The sequence below is a fragment of the Mesocricetus auratus genome, unplaced genomic scaffold, assembly GCF_017639785.1.
Source record: "Mesocricetus auratus isolate SY011 unplaced genomic scaffold, BCM_Maur_2.0 Super-Scaffold_100019, whole genome shotgun sequence".
NCBI lineage: Eukaryota > Metazoa > Chordata > Mammalia > Rodentia > Cricetidae > Mesocricetus > Mesocricetus auratus.
The window spans coordinates 31117219-31140472 of record NW_024429200.1 but is presented as its reverse complement, the minus strand read 5'-3'; the positions used below and the strand labels follow the sequence as shown (position 1 = coordinate 31140472).

General features: G+C 35.0%; 1 protein-coding gene across 3 annotated transcripts in view; it reads left to right on the top strand.

Annotated features, from left to right (window-relative positions):
- Positions 1–23254, top strand: part of Glcci1 (glucocorticoid induced 1) — a 64365-nt gene that overhangs the window by 17121 nt on the left and 23990 nt on the right. For all 3 annotated transcript variants that reach the window (XM_021234601.2, XM_040728667.1, XM_040728666.1), the window contains exons 2-3: positions 7151–7302; positions 18273–18359. In XM_021234601.2, coding sequence (XP_021090260.1) covers positions 7151–7302; positions 18273–18359 — 239 coding nt within the window. The remainder of the gene's footprint in view (positions 1–7150; positions 7303–18272; positions 18360–23254) is intronic.

Genomic DNA, 23254 nt, shown 5'->3' with positions numbered 1-23254 from the left:
TTTATTCTTGACAATTTCATACTTTTTACAAAGAAATATTGTATCCACCCCTCCCATTGCTCCCACCTCCCTGTCATCATCTTGTCCTCGTCTTCTTCTTCTTTGTCCTCCCCTCTCTCTTTCTCTTTCTTTCTTTCCGTCCCTCGCTCCCTCCCTCCCTCGCTCCCTCCCTCCCTTGCTCCCTCCCTCCCTTGCTCCCTCCCTCCCTCGCTCCCTCCCTCCCTCGCTCCCTCCTTTCCTCCTTCCCTCGCTCCCTCCCTCCCCTCCATCCCGAAATTTCGGCTGACTTGATCTTGTACAGGTCTTGAGAAGATAATCATACCAGCTGTGTAGTGTGTCATATTCTGAAGAAAGCATTTCACAGCGCTCTGCCCAGTTTTCCAGCTCTTACATTAATTCTTGTGTCTTCTTTTGTAGTGTTCCCTCAATTGTAATTTTTAATCTGTGGCTCAAGCAAAAATACTGGCACCATGCCTTTGGATTTCCTAGCTTGATGGACTGTGAACACATATGAACCTCTTTTATTTACAAATTATCCTGTTTTCTAATATTCTGTTGTTGCAACAAAAGTGGACTGTGACAGTGGCTCATGTATTGATCTAATCTATCATCTTGTGCCAAGGAAGACAGACCAACAAAGGATGCTGATAAAATGCCTAAAACATACTGACTAGAAAACTAAACTAGTCATTATGTTAGAAAGTCAATATTATTATATATTAGATTGGATAAAGAAGAGATGCATATCCCTTTCCTACATTTTTTTTTTTTTGAGACAGGGTCTCATGATGTAGTCTTAGCTGGCATGGAACTCATTATGTAGACTAGGGTGGACTCAAACTGGTAGAAATCTGCCTTTTCTTGCTTCTGAAATGCTTATTTTAAAGGTGTGCACCACTGTGCATGGCCCCACATTTTTTCTTATTTTCAGTTATTCAGTTTTAATTTGTTTTGATGAAGCAAGAGAAAATATAATTTGGTAGTGATACTATTTAGATATTTAAAGTTCATATTTTTATAAATGGAATTTTATTAATTTTGTATTTAACTGTAGTGAACCAATGGCAGGTATGTTTGCTACTTGTATATACTTATGGCTAATTTTCAAATCTTGGATTAAAAAGTATTATTTTGAATATTTTGAAATTGGAGAAAAGCCACCTAATGTCTTGTAGTCTCAGTGCATTTGCTGTCTTGAGTTGTGTGAAGATTAAACTAGGTTAAACATTACAAAACACTGTATTGAAAGGGTAAAAGTTGTTTTATAAGATGAAAATACAGTGTTGTAATTTTAGGGTCAGGATTAAATCCTTCAATAAAATTAAGCTGTTATAGTTGATTTCACTCCACTTACACATCTGAGTTCTAGTCTCCTTATATTTAAAGACTTTAATTTTCCCTTTGCACTTTGGTTCTACAGAATCTATTTAATAGAGTTTTTGAGACTGCCTTTTATTTTTCAGTAAATGACTTTTATTTCAGTGAACTTTTGTTGCACTCCAAATACTTTAAGTGCTTGAATCTTTACCCCAACTTTTTTCTCTATCGTTCCCACAGTGTTTTAATCGCCTTCCTGTCCCACTCCTTTTTGATAACTGTTCTCAGATCTACCCTCATTTTCCCATGCTCTCAACTTTGTATCTCATCTTTTTTTTTTTTTTTTAATAACCCACTGAGTCAGTTTCTTCTGTTGATAGTCTCATGGGTGTGAGGCCCCCGACTGGAGTATGGTTGACCAATCAGGGACCATTTCTTAAAGAAAATGTAATTATCCTTGCCAAGAACCCATTGACTGTCAGTAGCTCTTGGTTTGGTGGTGGTGGTGGGGTGTCATGAGCTCCTGTGTCTCCTATGCTAGAACATTGACTACCTTCTAGCCCCCCTCCTCCTCCTTCTTCCCTTCCTTCTTTCCTTCTGTTCCCTTCCCTCCCTCCCCCTCCTCTTCCTCCTCCTCCTCCTCCTCCTTCTTCTTCCCCTTCTTCTTCTGCTCCTCCTCCTCTTCCTCCTCCTCCTCTTCCTTCTCCTCCTCCTTCTTCATCATCGTTTCTTGAGACAAGGTTTCTCTTAGTAGACCTGACTGTCCTAGAACTCACTCTATAGGCCAGGCTAGCCTCGAGCTCAGATCCACCTGCCTCTGCTTCTACCACCCTGGTGCTGGAATTAAAGGCATAAGCAACCACTGCCTGGCTGACTTGCTTACTCTTGTGCAGACAACAATGTCAGTTCATGAATGCAGTTACCTTGTCATGTTTACAACACACTGTTTTCACTCTGGTTCTCTCTAACGTCTTGCTCTTAAAAATCTTTCTGCCTTCTCTTCTCTTATGGTCTTTGAATCTTGGTGGGGTGGTGGTGGTGGTGATAAAGATGTCCTATTTGTGACTGAGCACTCCATCTCCTTGTAACATTTCATGCTACTATTGCACCCATGGGCATATCTTGTAGCACTGTCATTGTGGTTCACAAGGTTCGCAGTTGGGTAAAGCTGTTGCTAACTTCCTCCCAGAAGCCTACATCAGCTCTTTCTGATAGTTCTCTGGCAAGGAACAAGCTTCTTGGTCAGTACCCACTTGATTTCTACATGTCCTGTGAGCAAAATATGTGATGTCTTCAACAATAGTGTCTTATCAGGTTCTCATGTTAAACCAAGAGCAGAGATAGTAGCCTATATTTGGAAGGGTGTCTTTGAGTTGCCCATGACCAACAACAGGATGTATCTGTACCTTTGCATTTGGCAACATAAAGTTTCTGCGAGGAGCATTATCCCTTGCTTAGAGAAACTCCAATTAAACTCCTGTATATAAATAAATATGTATGAGGTATATAAAACATGTTTCTATATGCCTTCCACAACATCTTTAGTGTTATCCATATCTTTATTCAGCTTTTATCTTCTTAATGTTCATAAGCATTTACCTGAGGTCTTTATTTAAAATTGAAAGTTTGCTATATGGCTAGTGCTGAGTTTGGAAAATGACTTTTTAGAAGGAGCAGACTGGTCATTAAAATTAATTATATCTGGAAGTTTAGCTTATCATTGCAAATTCGAAGAACTGGTTGCCCTTTATATAGCAGGATGTTTTCCTGAGTCAAGCTTCTGTGTATAATATACATGAATATAGTGTGTGTCTGTGTTTAAGCATCTGGATCCCACAGAGTTAGTTCCAATTTTCCAGCCATTGGCTCTTGAGCTTTTGTAGAATCTAGGTGACCTGGTATCCTGAAAGGTGCATTTGAAATGTTCAGATTTCTTCTACCAAATTTTCCTAGACGGAGTTTTGCTATGTGTTGACTTCAGGATCCTGCTGCCTCAGCCTCTGAGTGTTAATATTGATAGGCAAATCATGCTTGATGAAAAACAAAAACAGATTTTGTGTTTGGATATGTGTGTGGTGTGGGCCAAGGCATTGTCTGTGAAGGTCTTAGGACAACTTGAATGTTAGTTTGCTTTTCCTTTTCCATCTTTTTTGAAAAAGATCACTTATAGCTGCATGGTGGTGGCATACACCTTTAATCCCAACACTCAGGAGGCAGAGGCAGGTGGATCTCTGTTGAGTTCGAGACCAGCCTGGTCTACTCTAAGAGCGAGTTCCAGGACAGGCTCCAAAGCCACAGAGAAAACCTGTCTGGAAAAACAAACAAACAAACAAAAACAAAAACAAAAAAAAAAGAAGAAAACGGGTCACTTATTTGTTGCATATGCTATGCTAACTGGCACGAGAGCTTCTGAAGTATGTTGCTGGCATGACAGATGATGCACTACTACTTGTATTGGCTAGTTTTGATTAGTTCAATGTTTGTATTAAAATGCTAATATAATTTCTGTATAGAAAGTAGAAGAAATAAGGTTAGTGCTTAATTTTCCTTTTTTTTTTTTTGTTTTTTGTTTTGTTTTGTTTTGGTTTTGGTTTTGGTTTTTCGAGACAGGGTTTCTCTATATTGTTTTGGAGCCTGTCCTGGAACTCACTTGGTAGACTAGGTGGCCTCGAACTCACAGAGATCCGCCTGCCTCTGCCTCCCGAGTGCTGGGATTAAAGGCGTGCGCCACCACCACCGGCTAGTGCTTAGTTTTCTTAAGCATGTTGCTGAATACTTTTCTGTTAGGATTCTTTGCAATTGTAATAATGAGGTTCTTGAATTAAGGAGAAAGTAGTTGATTCTTACTGGTGCTGTTGTGACAGTTGTTTCATAGAATTACTGTGTGAAATACTTTGAGGAATGATAGCTTTACTTAAAGATTTAAATAGAAATGATATAAGTTTATGCTTTGCTTGTGTCATTGTAAGTGGAAAGCTTTGGCTTAGATTTTGAAGCAGTCAAAACCCAAATTCATTGGCAGTTTAAATAATATGAACAGTTGAGTTTGTTGGAATAGATATACTACTTAAGATAAATTCTCTAATAAATCGAAGATCTTAATTGTGTTTGATAAATGGGATTATTATGGCTAATCATTTCATGAAAGAATACTGTCATTGTTAGCTGAGGAAGATACTTTATACCAACCTGTGATCTTTTCATGCATGACAGCACACTTGTGCACGTACACATTTGAGCACATGTTCACATACACAATAAATTTTTTTAAATCTGTATTTATTTGCCTTAAGATTAGGATTTTTTGTTGTGGTTCTTGCTGTTTTTTCTGTTTATTTGTTTGAGACAGAGTCTCACTATGTAGTCTTGGAATTCATGTATAAAGCAGTCTGGTCTTGAACTCACCTGTCTCTTCCTCTTGCATTCTAGGATCAAAGGTATGTGCCACCATTCCTGGCTAGGAGGATTTTTTTCAATTTTTAGTTTTTAGTGGTAGGTACTGAACCCCAGGATCTTGTACTGATCTAATGTCTACATACTCAACTTAAAAAGAATTTTAAAACATGCAGACTACATACAACTTTCAAATAGCTTAGAATAGATTAAGTGGATGTTACTTATTTCACTAATAATGGCTTTTCATTTTTTATGTCCTTTTTATTAGTGGGCAACTGCTGTATTCGCTCTGTCATTCAAGGAGTAATTGTTTATATCCTGTTTCTTTTTGGTGCAACGAGTATGAAGTAACTTTCAAAAACCTTAAAGGCATGACAAATCAAATTATAGGGTATACATTAATTTTGTTTTTCACGGTTTATAAAATTAGTAAAAACTGATTTTATAAACTGGGGAAATATTGGAAAGAATTAAAAGAATTGGTGAGAGAGAGAGGGACAAGGAGAAAAATAGTAAAACAGAATCAAGGAGGAAGGAAGCATTACAAAATAGGAAAAACTACAGTACAAGCTATGACAAGTGCGATAAACTCACTTTTTACAATAAAATTAGGATTAGACATTTTGTACAGAACATGCACATTAAATTTGATAGATGATCTTGAGAATAAACATACAAGACAAATTATACAGAAAGCTGTTCGGAACCCCCATAATGTCAAGCTTGGTGGTATTTAATAATAAAAAGTAGTAAATGAGGCAGATTTTAATTATAGTGCGTATGAGTAATGATGATGCTACAAGATGACGTGTATCAAATTGTAAAGGACAAAAATAGAATGTGAATTTTTTTCCAAAAGAAAATTTTCTGAAATCAGTTATAGATGTATTAGACTAGCTTTCTAAGTAACAGATCAAGTGGGTAACTCTTCACTCTAGATTTTTATTTAATTCAGTTGACAAGTTGTCTTCTAAAACCAAAATGTGTCTTCTTTATTACTCAGGAAAATTAATCATGCCTTTTTTGTTCACAAAGAAAATTACAGGTGATTCAAAACAGTAGAAATAGACAACATTAGATTTTATGCTTTTTGTGCACAGTAAACTTTCATTAAGTAATACAAATAAAGAGGGAATTTGGTAATTTTTAGATTTTCTTTAATGCTTAGGTCAAACAAAAGCTACATTTCTATGATAGTGCCTAATAACATCAGTGTGCATAGTAGTTTTCCTCTCTCTATTTTGATAAACTAATAGTGCATTCTGGTTTCAAGAAGATACCTAATTGACAGTGACAAATTAACATACTTTTCCTGATCTTTACTAATATGGACAGTACATGGCCTGATTTAAAACAGGACTGTAAAAAGCTGAATCTTGGCATTTTGTTTCTGGTTCCTGTGGACTTTATTAATAGGTACATATTGATAGTAAGTTACTTGGGTGCATACATTGAAAATCTTCTAATTGCTTTATATTTTAGGTGTTCCATCTGATAATGTTCATTTTCAACAGATACTTACGGTACCTGAACGGGGAAGAGAATTAAATTGTTGGAGCAGATTGATATAAAATGTTCTGTTTTCCTCTTTCACCTAGCTTTGACTTTTTCATCTACAAATAAGGATGTTGAACTAAAATACGAAGTTCTTTGTGAATGCTATTTGTGTGGTCATGAATCAGTTCATTAACTATTAAACATCAGCTTCCCTACAGTCTGTAGTATCTGAAACTACATTCTGGTGGGAAAGATAAACTTAGGGTACCATGAAAGCAGAAGGGATTGAGACTTTCTTAACTAGAGACAGAACGAGATAAAAAGATGCTGAGCAAGTTCACAGCACTGACATATGAACTGGTGTTAGAGATCAGTAAGAGTTTGTCATGGAAGGACAGAATTATAGGCTGAGAAAATAGAGGGTTCAGAGACATTGTACTTTTGGAAAAATATAGATTATTCGTTTGACACTAGAACAGACATGTGGAAGAGTGGCAAGATAACAAATAAATGAGAACCAAATTGTGGGAATCTTTTATGTCATAAAATAGATGATAACCATGGAAATAGTTTCAACAGTGGTACCTGGGAGCCACTGTAAGATTTAGTTGAAATGAATTCTGAATGGCATTTACAAATAAAAGTGGCAGTTTGTGAGGCAAGATGGAATCTAAAGTTACAGTAGAGATGATATGTAGATTTCCTAACAGATCCCTAAAATGATTGGGCTTTCCAGGGTCTGTGAAATCCCTAAAGGTGTATTTCTTATATTTCCTTGGAAAAAGGGTCCATAATTTCATCAACACATGCAAGAGAGCTATTAGAGTTTATATGTTAGTACAAAAGGTGATAAAATGACATTTACAAGCTCTGAAATTTATTAATTTAAAAATATACCCTAACACCTACCTAATCTAGTTTTTTTTTTTCACCTTTTTAGTGGACAAACCAAAATCTCAGCAAATTCGAACCTCTAGTACAATAAGGCGAACCTCTTCTTTGGATGCGATAACAGGACCTTACCTCACAGGACAGTGGCCACGGGACCCACATGTTCACTACCCTTTATGCATGAAAGATAAAGCAACTCAGGTAAGATGAGCACATAAAACCAGTTCTTTGATTTGTGAAACTAGAATGCAATTAAATTATCCTGGACATGAAATAAAACCAACCAAAGCAGAATCCCTTGTTTTAAATATGCTGCATTATAATAATTTTTGCCACTTAGATATAGAAGCTTTTAAGTTATATAATATTTAGTAAGTAAATTCAGCCTATATTACATGATTTTAGAGACATGCTGTCTCATTTTAGGAGCTGTTTTAAATAAAATGATTGTTCTCTAATAAAATGAAGATAATGACTAGGAAATGTTTTAGAAAAAGTTTATTTTTTGAAAAGAAGTTTGCAAGGCATTAAAAAATAGCTTCTAAAGTATTAGCAACATGAATTTTGTTGAAAGGTTATTTTCCATTTTAAAGGCAAGACCGGTGAAATAGAAAATTTTCCATTTTCATATTTTTCCTTATTTTAAAAGAATCCCTAGCCTTTTGATTTGAAGAATATTTCCTCTCATATCCAGAAAAAATTATCTAAACATCTTTACTTATTATGATCTGAGTTTTGGCTATATCTTCATCAAATGTTTTTTGAAAGTCACAAGTATATTAAAAATATGTGATTGTTATTGGACATAAAGAACACATCATACAGGTAGGGATAAAAGATAGTAAGTAAATGCTAGATTAGGGAAATATGTAAATGTAAGGGCATTTAGAGTGAGAACATTTGGGGTTTATAGTTTTAAAAATAATTAGTTTTTTGTTTGCAGAATGAAGAAGAGAGCATTTTGGACACCATCTTTGAAAACCCTAATCAGTTTTGTTGTCATATGTTAGGCAAGCTTGAAAACTGAAAATAAATTGAATTGCTTTTTTATTGTCCATTCCCTCACCACTACTTCATAATTTTTTTATGCTGCAATCTTTCACTTTCTATTTTATCAAGGAAAAGGATATGGCAAGCCGTGGGATTCTCAGAAGAAATAATTTGCACATCATACAGATTTGGGCTTAGACATTTAGACGGAGACAGAGACAACTGAGAACTGTATTCTAGAAGAGTTGGGTTCACAGTGTGAAAGAGCGTAGGTATAAGGGATAAAAGAAAACAAGTTGAATGACTCAGAACATAGTTTTGGGAAGTCACACAAAAGGATGAAAGAACAAGTTTTGTTCATTTGGAAACAAGCAGAGGGAGCGAACATTTACTAACTATATACCCTGTGCTGTTTGTTTTATTACCTGTATCTTGTTTAATTTTCACAAGAACATTGCAGTATAATTCAGATGGGAAGCAGGAACTCAGAGAAGCAAAATGACTTGCCTATAATCAGACAACTAAGTCATATTAAAACTAGGTTTCTTATGCAGATTATCTCTGGCTTCCCTAGTGTTATAGCTGGCATGGTACTGAAAATAGTTGCTGTTCTCTTTAGATTGTGACTCTGCCAAGGCAAGAAAATCTCACATGTATTAAACATATACTTTGTGCTGATGCTACCCAGAAACAATACCTTATTTATCTTTTAAAACAACTCTGAGAAACAAGAGTCTTAAGAACAAAAAGCAGAGAGAAGAACTGGATCCTACAGTCTTAGAAGCCAAAAGAGAAAACATTTCTAAGAAAGATTAGTGACTAATGCTAAAGAGAGGAAAATGAAAATATAAGGATCTAGGAATGAAGGGCACGTTGTCTTAGAGAGTATAGAATTTATGTTATGGTTGGGTAGAATGCCAAGATATTTGAAAGTGGAGAATAAATAGTGTAGAGGTAAAGAAAAAAGTTCTTGCTACGTTTCTTACATGTCTCCTTATCTGCAAGTTGGTATATGAAACCTAATGCATTGTTACATGATTAAATAAGATACTTACCATGTAGCAAATGCTATAAATACACTAGATTGTTGGCACTAACTGTAGAAAAAGCCACTTTAATGTTTGTGGAGTCTTTAGCAAATGTGAGCCCCCATTCATCACATGTATATACATCATATAGTCACATAAATTATGGCTCATCTTCCAACTTTGACAAATAAATTTTCATAGGGATCAGAAAGTTGAGTTTGAACTGGGAGTTCTTAGATTCCTCAGAGTTGCATGGCAGGATATGTTCATGTGGGCAAACCTATCCAAAGTCTGAACTATTCTCTTCTTATCCCATACCATATTCCGTATCGGAAATGCCTTTGTACATTTATAGATATTTTGGATACACGCCCCTCCCCACACACACACTATACTCATAATTAGATTCTATCCATATTCTCAGGAAATGAGACCCAGGAAGTAGGTCCTTTCAGACTATGGAGGTTAGGCTGCCTGTTGTTTAGTTCTAAATAGATCCATATATATCTCCCTACAACAGGGATGGGTTTGTGGTATGCATGTGCTTTGTCCCTGAGGGTCCTTTTACCCTGTGTATATCTAGAATAGGGTCAGAATAATTTCCTATAAGTCTTGGGGTGCAAAGGGGGAGCTTTCCATGCCTGGGTCTGGACATAGGTCATTTATTTGAAATTTCACTTTGAAAGGGAATTAAATATAAGCCTTAATTCTTAGATGATGAATTTAAGGCGTAGAGGCGTTAACTAATGAATACGTGGTTACATAACTGGTTAGTTATGAAGAGATTCGAGCCCAGATTGGGCAGATTCTTAAGCTTTTGGTCTTTCTTCACTTCTTCTCAGTCATGAGTTTATATAGCATTTAATCTAGTGATTGCTTCACATGCCCAAGAATGTTCTTGCCCCTAAAGCAAGTTTAATTGAAGCAGAGGAACATTTACAAAATTACTTTTATTGCTGTATCTATTCTTAATGGATTTATTCTTGCACTCTGTGGGAATAATTTTTTTAATTTTATGAATGTCAGTTGGGTAGATAGAATATACTCATTTTGCTATAGATATTAAATATTTACCTTCCCTTTGTAAAAGAGCATTTGTAATAATTTCTTCCTTTTATATTGCTATGTTTTAAAATTATCTGATAATTAATGACTAGAGAGAAATTCTTCAAAAAAATGTGTAGGCCTTTAAATACATACATTCTCATAACTTCTTTGTATACTAACAACACTTATAATTTAGTGTTTGCATTTTTCAATTGTATCCATACATCACTCAACAAACAATGGAGACACATTCTAAGAAATGTGTTATTAAGCAATTTCGTGTGTTTAGAGTGTTTAGAGTGAACGCAAACCTAAATGGTGTTAGTCAGTTGCTGGCCCTTCACATCTTGGTGAAGAGGTGCTTGAAGCTCAGACTGAGAGAATGGGATGCTGTTTTACAGTAGACTTTTTAATGTGGGGGTGTATGACCTGATGATAAAGCATAGTATTTTTAAGTATTTAAGTAATTGTCAATATCAGTTATTACATATGGAACATAATTATATATACTGTATGTTTGTTCAGTTGTGGATAATGCAGTATTTGTTTTTCACTTAACATCACCATAAATGTGAAATGTATTATGTGATCATGTTAAAAGCTATATGACTAGGCAATGGGAATGTTTTCAATCTCATTAATAATTTTATGGGATCCCTGTTGTATGGGTCCTTCTGTATTTACTGAAATACCATTTTGCAGTCATGACTATAAGCAATATGTTATTAACCATAGTCACTATGAAATGACTTATTTCTTTTTTATCATTTTTTATTTTAATTTTAAATAGCTTGTTTTACATGTCAATCCCAGTTCCCTCTCCTTCCCCTCCTCCCGCACTTCCCTCCCCCCCCCCCACCCTATTGCCAAATCCTTCCACATAGGGGATATCTAGAGTCTGTCATTTTACTCTGGGTAGGGTCCAGGCACTCCCCTAAGAGTCCAGGCGAAATGACTTATTTCTTGAAGTCATTTTTCTTTATTGAGATTTGATGCCCTTTGGACCGGCTTTGTTCCAGTCTCTGCCTCTAACCTCTCACATACACAATATTATTCTGCTCATATGAATTGAATATTGTACATCTGCGTAGATAATTTAGGTTCAGATGTGAATACATTTGTCAAAGTTTATTCTAATGTGCATGTGTATTTTAACGTATGATTGCTAACCTTAAAAAATACACACTTTACTGTTTCTAGGTAAAGTATAATACTGTCTACTTTGAAATGAATTAAAACTAAAATTTGTTAGATAGGTGGATACATATGTGATAAAGCAAATATAGAGAAAAGTATAGGAATCTATGAGCGTTGAGTCGTTGAACTCCCCGTTCTGTATGTGTGTGTGTGTGTGGGGTTGCTGTGGTTGAGATTGAACCCATAGTATTCTGCTTGGGAAGGAAGTACTAGCCCTGAACCACACCAGCAGTTTTTAACTATTCTATTTGAAAAATATCTTAGATTTTTTCAGAAGGAAAAAATTGTCATCCCCTCAGCTATTTTGGGTAGTATGTGCGTGTAATCCTGGGGCAGGAAGACTGCAGATTTGAGGCCAATCTGGGTTACATAGCGAGACCCTTACTAAAAGAAAAAAAACAAAAAAACACAGCTCATTGAACTACTATGTAATCCACACATCTGTATCCTTTTCTGTAAAGTTCATAATCTGATTGACATGATCATCTATTACTCTGAGTATTAGAAGTAAGGCTTACTAATTTTGAAAGTCACTGATGAGATGGGTTGGCTCTAGTTTATTAGTTTAATCTGCTTAGCTTAGTGGAAAGAAGAACTAAAAAAATTCATAAAATTTTATGAAGCTTTTTTCATTAACCTTGGAAGCATAATGCTTTTTAAAGAAAAACTATAGCTTTTTAAATTTAACTTGGGAGCTAGAAAGATGATTCAGCAGTTAAGAGCACTTGTTCTTGCAGAGGGCGCAGGTTCAGTTCCCATTACTCACTCAGTGGCTCACACCATTTGTAACTCCAGTTTCAGGGGACCTGACACTCTTTTCTAACATCTGCAGGCACCAGGCACAAACATGTTCACAGATATACATGTAGACATAATACTCATACACATAAAATAAAAAAATAAATCTAAAGATTAACTTGTAGTTCAAGGTTACTGTATTCAAGCAATAGGAGCAGTTTCTCAGCCTTTGCCCCATAGTATGTATAATTTCCTTCCTTATTTTAAATATGTGTTTGAAACTGTGGGGCACAGGTGTATGTGTATATATTCGTAGACAAACAATGACAATAGTCGGCAGCAATAATCAAAGATGTTTCCTATGATTTCACAAGTATAGTAATGATTATGGCTGTTTGCTTTAAATAGCTGGTATATATTTTTCTGACAAATGAAAGTGCCGTTGTCCATTTCTCTTTCATCCTTCTGGGTCACTGAGTGACAATGACAAGCATAAACCTCTTACTAACCTTATCCTTGTGGTATGAGCAGGGAAATACTTTATAGTTCTAAGCTATTTGTGTGTGAAAGTTTTAATAATTACTGTCTCATAATCCATTGTACTGATATGCAGTATATTACCACTTCATACAATTTTATAGGCTTATTGCAACATGGTGTTACTTATTTTAATAAAAAACTTGCAAAAATTTCAGTTTGAACATAAAATCAGTATAAAAAAAGAATGAATAAACAAAATAAAGTACTAGAAGTCATACCCCTCCAGTTTTGTTAGTAACTTAAATTTACTTTTTTACATTAAAAAAAAGTCAATAATGTACTGTCCTGTTCACCTTTGAGCTTTACTTTGATCTTCTTTCTCATTCAGTAGAGGTAAATTTCTCTGTATAACTAACCCATCCAAATACAGACTCAGGCCCTCTATGTTATTGTTCTGTAGCTGATGTTAGCTTTATTAAATTCATCTTAGACTATTTTCTGCTATAATATTTCTGTGAAACTATCAACTTTACCACTGTTTAACCACTGTTTACCACTGTTTAACAACTGTTTATTCAGTTGTTATCGCTGTCCTTTAGAACAAAAATCTGAAGTCTTATAAAATCAACTGATTTTTTTGTTAAGCTCATATAGCTTAGTATTATCTCTTATGGTCTGCTATTATAATTCAGGCCTTTGATTATCTTCTAATTTATTTGGACTGTGTTTAAATTAGAATGTGGTTGTTTCTGATAAGTTTTTAGATACTTTTCTTTGATTTTCTAGACATGATCATGTAAACAATAATTATGTCTTCTTTTTACCTATTCCTTGTTTTACATCTTCTCTTGAAACTTCATGTTGTGTTAATACTTTTAACCATTCATGCTGTTGATTATGCTAGCAAATATTGTTCTTGTCTCTAAGCAAATTTATCAGTGGGCATTATTTTGCTGTCACATAAGTATGCTTTGTGTGTATACTTCCAGTGTTTATATTCTAATTTTACTAATTTTGTTTCTTATTTATTCAAGAGGGATTGCTCATATGGCAAAGGATTTCTTATATAAGAAATGCCATTTCATTGTTATAGATTATAGCATTCTATAATATAAATATACCTTCAAAATTTTTTATTCCGTGCTGGAAATTGAACCCATTATCTTAAGCATGGAAGACAAAAATATCCACCTATGCGATGTCCCAGCTGTAGAGAGTTTCATTAGACTATTATTTAGTTATTATTTGGTTGTTCATTAACCTTTTCAGAAAAATGATTTGTTTACATAGACTTTAAATAAATATACAATAGCACATGAATTATTTATGATATTAAATATTCAGAAGTTCATCATTCAGGCCTAAAGTTTTTTTATACTTTCAAGATTTCCTTTCTTTGTGCTTTATCGTGGTATAAATACTATTGAGTTTGAAATAATTTCAATCTATGAAATTTGCTAGGTTAGTATGTTTATAGATTATAATTCTTTAGGAAAAAAATCTCAATTTTTGTCACAACTCTTTATCTTTGTTGGTTATGTGCATGTATTCTTTAAATCAGGCACTGGCAGGAGGATCCTTTGAGCCTGGAATTTGAGAACAGTCTTGGCAGTATAGTAAAGCCCTATCTCAAACAACCCTCCACAGCCTGTGCCTTTCAAGAATACGAAATGGGTTGTCTGACCTTGAATGATCCTGGGTATAGTGGTGTGTGCCTTTAATCCTAGCACTCAGGAGACAGAGCCAAGTGGATCTCTGACTTTAAGACCAGCCTGGTCTACAAAGAGAGTTCCAGGACAGCCAGGGCTACATAAAGAAACCCTGTCTCAAAAAAACAAAACAAAAAAACCTCATAAAAGAAAATTTTGAATGCAATTCTTGTGAATCTGTGCTCTTTTTCTAGGTGATGTTCTTCTTAAGTAGAATTTCACTATTTAAGTTATTTAATTGTTTTTTTAGTTAAAACAACAAAACATTAACATGCTAAAAGGTACATAAAGTAACAGTTTATTTTTTAATCTCGTTAATCTTTTGTATAGGGAGCTTCATGATTTTCCAACAACAGCCTTTTTTTAGGAGTCTGTCTTTGAGAATAAGTATTTCACAGTTGACTGTAACCATCATACAGTATAAATACTACCCTGAATTAAAATATATACATAAAATATCTAGTCTCTTCCCCCGTTATCTAAAAAGAGCTTGTTTAGAAAATCAAAGTAATAGGAGATTATACCTTAATAATAATAATTAAAAGTAGCCTTCAGCTTACCACTTAGGTCAGAAATTCATTTTTGGCCCAAAGTCACAACTGATAGAGCCAGTTGGGTTTCCTGTGCCCTTTCTCAAGGGCTTTCTGTTGAAATGTCCTTAAGTAACAGCAGTCTCTTGGTTTTGGTATTTAACTTTTTGAGTGTTTTATATTTTCTACATAATTCATCAGTTATATAGTTGGCACAGATACTGCTCTCATTTTGTGGATGTCTTTTCACACTGTTGTTCTTTTTGCTATGTAGAAGGTTCTTCATTTTATGTAATTTCTTTTGTTAATCCTGCATTTGCTCATGTGTTTGTGCATGTGGGTGTGTGTGAACATGAAAGTGTGTATATGTTTGGAGGCTAGCGCCAAGTCTTGTTCCTCAGGCACTGTCTACCTTTTTTATTGAGACAGCCTCTCTCATTGAACTGGAATTTACCAAATACACTAAGTCACCTGGCCAAGGAATTCTAGGGTTGACCTCTTCCTCCCCAGCCCTGGGGTTACAAACATACTATCATGCTCAGCTTTTTACACGGGTTCTAGGAGTTGAACTCGGATCATCATGCTTGCGTGACAATGTTTTGCTGACTAAACTGTCTCTTCACCACCTCCCTCCACATTTGTCAATTCTTGAATTATTTCCTGTACTAGTAAGGGGTCTTGTCAAAAAAGGCTTTGCCTAGTCCTATGTTTTCAAGTATTTTCCCTTTGTTTTCTTCAAGTGGTTGCATAGTTTCAGGTCTTAAATTAAGGTCTTCAATCCATTTTTAGTTGGTTTTTGATAAGATGAGAAATACGGTATTCGTGTTCTTCTATGTGTGACCATCTAGGTTTCTGAGCACGGTTTGCTGACGTGGCCAATCATACAGCCCAGTTAATAAATGGGCAAATTAAGTGAATAGGCAGTTTGCAAAAGATGAAGTACAAAGAATCAATAAATGCAAAAAAAATCAATATTCTTAATCATCAGGAATAGATCAAATCAAATGAAAACATTAGGATTCTTTTTTTTTTTTTTTTTTTTGGTTTTTCAAGACAGGGTTTCTCTGCGGCTTTGGAGGCTGTCCTGGAACTCACTCTGTAGACCAGGCTGGCCTCGAACTCACAGAGATCCGCCTGCCTCTGCCTCCCGAGTGCTGGGACTAAAGGAGTGTGCCACCAACGCCCGGCTAGGATTCCTTTTTTTAACCCCAGTTACTATCATTAAGAAGTCAACATGCCAGTGAACATGGGGATGGTGGCAATGTGAATTAGTGTAGGCACCATGGAAATCAATTTGCAACATATTTTTAATTACTTAAGTATTATTAGATATCAACTAAAGTATAACATTATGCATTTAACTTCACATATTGCCATTAAGTTTTAACAAATTTTGGAGTTATAAAAATTAAGGAACTTATTTAGTCAACTGATAGAACATTTTATTCAACTGGCAAGTGTAAGGGTAAGAAATAATACATTTAACAGTATATCAAAAGTTATTAAAATTGCCAATGTTCAATCTTAGATAGGGTAACTTGAAAATAATTTAGTCTTCCAAATAACAGTATCTTTAATAGCTCTGAGGTTTTCCATGACCTAATACTTTTGTTAGCGCCTGAATATTTCAGAAATGTTTAAAAATTGTAAACAGGAAAATAATTGAACAAAATTAACAAAGGCTCTTTCTTTTAGCATCAGCAAGACACAAGGTCCAACTGCCATAATTCTATCTGCTGTCTGGACTAGAATTTCTTTTTTAAAGTGCTACTTGTAGCTTTGCTTCTACATATCAGTAAAAATGTTTAATAAAAGAGTCCATGGCCAAACAAACTGAATAAAACCTCACACAATACAATAAATACAATTTAACATTCTAAAAATTCAAATACATACAGTTTTTTAAAATCTTCTTATAAAATTCCTACTTACATGATTACTAGATACTTACAAGTCTACTTGCTAACAACATGCAGGACATTATTTCACAGATATTTTGGAAACACAGTCCTCAATATTTTTATTATTGTATATAATACCATGTTCTTTGGTCACTATATTTTAGCAGGTTCCTCTTTCTATCCAAACTACCTCCACTATCAAGGATGAGAAAAGCAACCTTTTATGCATCTAAACAAACAAGTCTGAAAGAAACTATCTGTAAGACTACTGATTTTAAAAAGTACTTACTTAAAATCTGCCACATTGACCATACAAACTATTCATTTACAATGCCAGATTTTAATAAATAATGCTTTTAATATGCCTGATAATGAGTAACACAGATAACTACTATATACTGCCAAATATTTTTCACACCATTCCAAAAACTCCCACAGAAGTCATAAAAACTAATCATGCCTAGATAATGACAGAATTAACAGCCACAGGAGAAATTTTCACAATAAAAATTCTCCACAGACTTTAATCTTGCATTAAATGTAAAATTTCAGAGCCCTTTCATGCTCTGAGAAAATCTGTCATCTTTAAGTCATGTCCTACTAGATCAGACTTACTGTTCATAATTGTAAAATTACATAATCAACTGTTGATCCTAATAATAACATTTTCTTTAACATCATTGTATTGAACCTTGATGACAGTGAAATATTATATTCTACCACAAAAGCGGTTAATGGGCCTGGACAGACAGCTAAGTATTGCTTTTACAGAGGACCTTGGTTCAGGTACCAGCACCAAGATGGTGGCTAACAATCATGGAAATGAAGAACTTACGTCTAGTTCCAGAGGATTCTATGCCCTTTTCTGATCTCTGTGGGCACTATACACCCATGGTGCCCAGACATAAAAGTGCAGGCAAAGGCACTCAAACACATACATACATACATACATACATACATACATACATACATACATATGATTAAAAACAAAAAACTATGATAGCTAGTATTTATCAGTATCTTATGCTCTAGATAACCGTGTTAGAATCTTAACATGAATTTTGCTATGTAGGTTAGTTTCTAACCTACATTACTTCATTACTTTTATAAGTCAATATGTTTACATTTGTTTTTAATCCTTTTCTATTAAAATTTTAAATAACTTTTTAAATGAAGATGCCTGATCTTTGTCACAAGGATACTCTTCTAGTAAAATTGACCCTCTGGTTAGACATTTGTTATGTAAGACTGCAATATAAATGTTTTGAAATTTGTCTTCTGTCTGTTTTTAATAGAAATTGTATTTTGTATTTAGTTTGTTCTTTTTAAAAGCTCAGTATGTAAAATAGTCACAGTTTTATTTGAATTTACTATGTTATTAATACTGATGTGAAAGTATCAAATGATTTTTCAAGCTAAATAACTTCCTAGATTTATCTGGTCTAATCAACATTTTAAAAAATGTAGTAGTGCTAGGAATTGTTTCAGTTATTTGTAATTAGGTTGTAGCAGCATTTCTGTTTCTTACATTTTGATTTGTTGGTTTTAAAGACACCTAGTTGTTGGGCAGAGGAGGGAGCAGAAAAACGATCACATCAGCGCTCTGCATCATGGGGAAGTGCTGATCAACTCAAGGAGGTAAGTTATTTTTTATTTCATTCTTTTGATGTTAATGGGTTGTTTTTACTATTTTTCAACATAGTGAGACTTCTATTTGTTATAGCCTACTTTTTCCATTCACAGAGTTGAATCTTATATTTTGGTAAAAAGTGAGTTTTCCTTGTTTCTATAACCTTTATATTCTCAATAAATATTTATGTGCCCCATGAGTTGTAATTTCTAGAATCAACCCTGATTTTATGTAATTATCTGTTTTAGTAATCATCTTTGTTTTAGCTATCTTTATTTCCTCCTTAGTTTGCTTGTTTTTTTAAGTCACAACAAGAGCCATAGATCATAGCTTTGTACAATAATAAGATAGTACTTTTTGTTTTCTGATAGCTTTTTTTATGATATCCAGCTTATTATGACCCTTTGGGACCCAGTACTACAGTGGAAGCCAAATCTCATAGAAACGATCTATCTATTCCTTGATTTATTATGAATACTCCAAAAAAATATATATATTATTTTTCCTGATAGTTTTATCCATACAAATCATAAATTTTTATCTATTTGTTCTTTCCAAGCTATAGAATCCTAGAGTTAAAATATATAGTCCATCTCTTAGGTGAGCACTTCTTATAACGATGATCATCATGCTACTCTGCTGCCATCTTTTCAGTCTGGACAGTTCATTGCTTGTAAGAACTAGTGTAGTGGTTTTAGCTGAGGTCGGTAAGTATGTTTTTGTCTGGCTTGCTTCCTAGTACTGTGATAAACAGAATATGGCTGGAAGCAACTTGGGGAAGAAAGGGTTTATTTCATCTTACAGTTTACAGAATACAATCTATCATTGGAGGAACCAAGACAGGAACCTGGAAGCAAGAACTGAAGCAGAAACCACGTAGGAGTGCTGCTTGCTTGCTTGTTACACATGGATTGCCTAGTTTCCTTTCTTGTATAACCCAGGACCACCTCACCATTCACCATTCATAGTGAGTTGGGCCTTCTCATATCAGTCGTTAGTCAAGACAATGTCCTATAAACTTGCCTACAGGCCAATCTGATGGAGGCATTGTCTCAGTTGAGCTTCCTTTTCCCAGGCAACTCTAGCTTGTGTCAAGTTGACAAAATACTAACCTGCACAGTTCTTTTACATTTTGAATTCAGAATTATATCACTTAGTTTTGACTCTTAACACTTGGGTCACTATTGTCACCTTAAAATTCTGAAAGGTTGGCAATAAACCAGTTTTGCTGTAGGTTAGCATAAACATTTCTCTCAAATTTTATTTTTGTGTATTTTAGTATGCCGGCTTGTCTGTGTGTGCTCCACATGCTTGAGATGCCCATGGCAGCCAGAAAGGCCCTTAGATGCCCTGGAACTGGACTTACTAGGAATCATACCTGAGTCTTCCGCAGAAATAGCAAGTAGTCTTAATGCTCAGCATTCCTCTTGAATGTTTTTCTTATGCGGAGTTCCAGACCTAGCAGTATTGATTATATACTTTAGGTTTCCAGATGACTCATGTACTGTGATGTCTAAACCAAATGATCTAGTAGCATATGATTTTACATTATTTTTAGCCTCTTCTTTATGTTGTGAATGTAGAAAAGCTATAATTCTGGCCTGCCTCTTCCTCAAATAATAAGTAAAAGTAGATTTCCCTAGAGAAACAAATACATCTAGACTGAAATAGGGATACAAACTTATAGAATATAAATAATGAAAAAAATCAACATGCAGTTTTATCTCAGTTTAGTACAGTTTTAGACATGTTGCTGATATTCTACATAGTTTTCTAGAACCAAGTGTGTATAGTAACATATGACGTATGCTTCTAAAAGGGGACAGTTGAATCAGAAGAACTGGTGCTCTTAGAAAACAATCATAAAGCCAAACACTTGTCAGAGTAACTGTTTGATTACTCTAGATGTAGTCAAAATAATTGAGCAGTTTTATTTGTGAAAACTTGAGGCTAGAATAGTGTAAGTTGTGGTATTCTTGTTAAAAATGAAATAATAATTGCAAAGGAGATTGAAGATGCCAGTGGAAATAAAACCCAGTTAGGATTGTAAAAGACTAGAACTTAAAAGGCAGGCCTGTGTGTATGCTCATAATATCTCTGACATTAAGGGTGTTACTGAGTGAAGTGGTTAAGATCCTAACTGGTACATATTGTAGTTAAACATTAATACAGGATTACTTGCACAGCATTCTGAAGTACTAAAAAGGTTTACAAATGAAGATCCAAGACTAGATTTACCACTTTTTTTTTAGGTTTCTCACCTATGAAAGGTACTGTGTTTTCAACTCTTTCCCCATCTGTAAAATGGATATAATTAAGAGATCCAGTGGATTTGTGAATGTTTTGAAAAGTTAGCCTTTGATCTAGTTTACTTTTCTGTTGTGGTAAACACTGTGAACAAAAGCACCTTACAGGAAGTCACAGATCATTGTTGAGGGGAGTCAGGGCAGGAACACAAGAATGAACCGTAGCAGGGCACTGCTTACTAGACTGCCTTCTTGCTTGCTCCCTGGCTCATGATAAGCTAGCTTGTTATACATCTGTAGTCCACTTGTCTAGGATGTTGCTGCCCACCACAGGCTGGGCCTTCCCACATCAGTCACAGCCGTTTGTCCCAGCCTTGGCCATAGACCAGTCTGACTTGGGCAGTTCTTCAGTTGAGATTTCCTCATTCCAGGTGACTTAGGTTATTCCAAGCTGGCAATAAAAACTAATCAGAAGTCTGCTATAGTTATTAATTTTGCATTGATAGTTATAAATACACTTCTGTATGAAAACTTACTGCCTATGAACCCAAAGCAAGCTGTGCGTGAGATGTCTATATGTGAGCTGTCTGTCCATCCCTGGGCCATTTATGTGAGACTGTACATAGGCAGGCATGTGGATGTGTAGGGAACAATTTGGTTTTGCCTAAGCTGTAGAACTTTTCTGTGAAGATACTTGATCTTGTTATATATTCCCTGTTAAATTTCAAAACTAGTAACAGCCTGAGATTTACGACCAATTTCGTTTTCAATGAAATTCTGTCTAGTAATTATTTAGGGAAAGGTGTAATTTAAATCAACTTTTGTTAAATGTTTTATTCTGATTTGTTCACTTCATAAGTTTTATCTTTTACTTTTTATCTTGATTCTTTAGCTAATGTAGATTGGTAGTTAGCATTCCATTACTATACCAAAATACATAAATCAACTTAAAAAGAAGGAAGGTTTATTTTGGCACATGGTTTCAAATTTTTCAGTCTAAGATAACTAGCCTCTTTTGGTTTGGACCTATAGTGATGCAACTCATCATATTGAAACGTGTGATAGAGGAGGCTTTGTCATCTCATGGTGGATGGGAAGTAAAGAAAAGGACAGGGAGGATTTTGGTACCTGTATCCTCCCAGGACACACCTAGTGACCTAACTTTTCCATGAGGCCTACTTCTTAAAGGTTCCACAACCTTTGAATAGTGCCTCAAGCTGAGGACAAGCCTTAGTAAACACATAGGCTTTTGGGAAGACATTCTAGGTCCTAGCTATAGTGGATTAAAACAATGGGCTACAGTATTCCATTTCTTGTTTCACATTTGAGTTTCACAACTTAATGTAAATGTATTACACTTTCAAAACCTTTTTTACCCCATGTCCATACCTATAAGTGGCAATAGTAATAGTACCTATCTCATATTCGTTGTTGAAAATTGAATGCAACAGTTACTGCCTTAACAAGTGGTGCTTCTATGGTGCTTTACTGCCTAATAAGTAGTTATTTGGTTTCAATGATACTTTTTATTAGTGGTTAACACAGTCATCAAACTGACCTACAAGGTACTCTGAACAATGGTTAGAGAGGATATGCTACCAGTCAGAGTATGCATCATTAGAACGTATTAGCAAAGCTAATTATAGTATGTTTAAAATTTTGTCACCTGTTTGACAAAGGATATGCTGGCAATATAACAGTTTCTTTATACAAAGAAGGTATGTTCTAGTGAGTCACTTGTTACAAATGTCATTAGCAAAAATTGGATATTTGGCTACATATTTTTGAGCTCTTTTTTTCTGGTAACTCAATTCTGGGAACCATAGCTCCTAGTTCTCTTAATGTAGTATCAAGATTCCTCTTCATTTAATACCATTTTCCTTTAGGTTTGTTAGAGCATAATGTTAGCCTTGGACTGCCATTTTCTCCTTCTGTAAAACAGATAGGTCATTGCTTCCTACTGTTGAACTATTAGGTTCACATCCGGTGGTGAGGATAAAAGTGAGTTTTTGCAGAAGAAAATCTCAAGTCTATCATGTTAAAATAAAAGACACTCCCGCCCCCAATCTCAGTAGTACATGGAGAGTTACGGTTGCTTTGTAACTTGGCCAGAATTTGGTGGTTCCTATTGTGTTGGATGTTTACTTCCATTTTTCTCAAGACGGTAATGTTGAACATCTCTTCTTCACACATTGACCATTTGGATATTGGCTTTGCCCATGTGCTTCATTGAGTCTTAGACTGAGTGATTTCGATTTCTTTAAACTTGCTGAATATATGTTGTTTCTTCCTAGGGTATAGTTTGCCTTTTTACTTTCTTAACAGGATTATTGCCTTTCAAATTTAATACATTATTTATTTATTCCCACATGCATGTGTGCACGTGTGTGTGTGTGCATACGTGCGTGCACCTGCATCTGTGCATGCACATCCATGTATATCAACATGTGTGTATGTGTATCCTGTTACAGGCTGGTGAAGCTCAGAGGACAACTTGCAAGAGTTAGTTCTTTCCTTCAGTATGTAGGTCCTGTGGGTAGAATTCAAGTCAGCAGAGTTGGTGTCAGATGTTAAAGTCCCAGTTTTACTATGGAATATCAACTCTGAACCGTGCTAAAAGGATTGATTATACTCTAGCCACTGTGGGTAAATTTTTG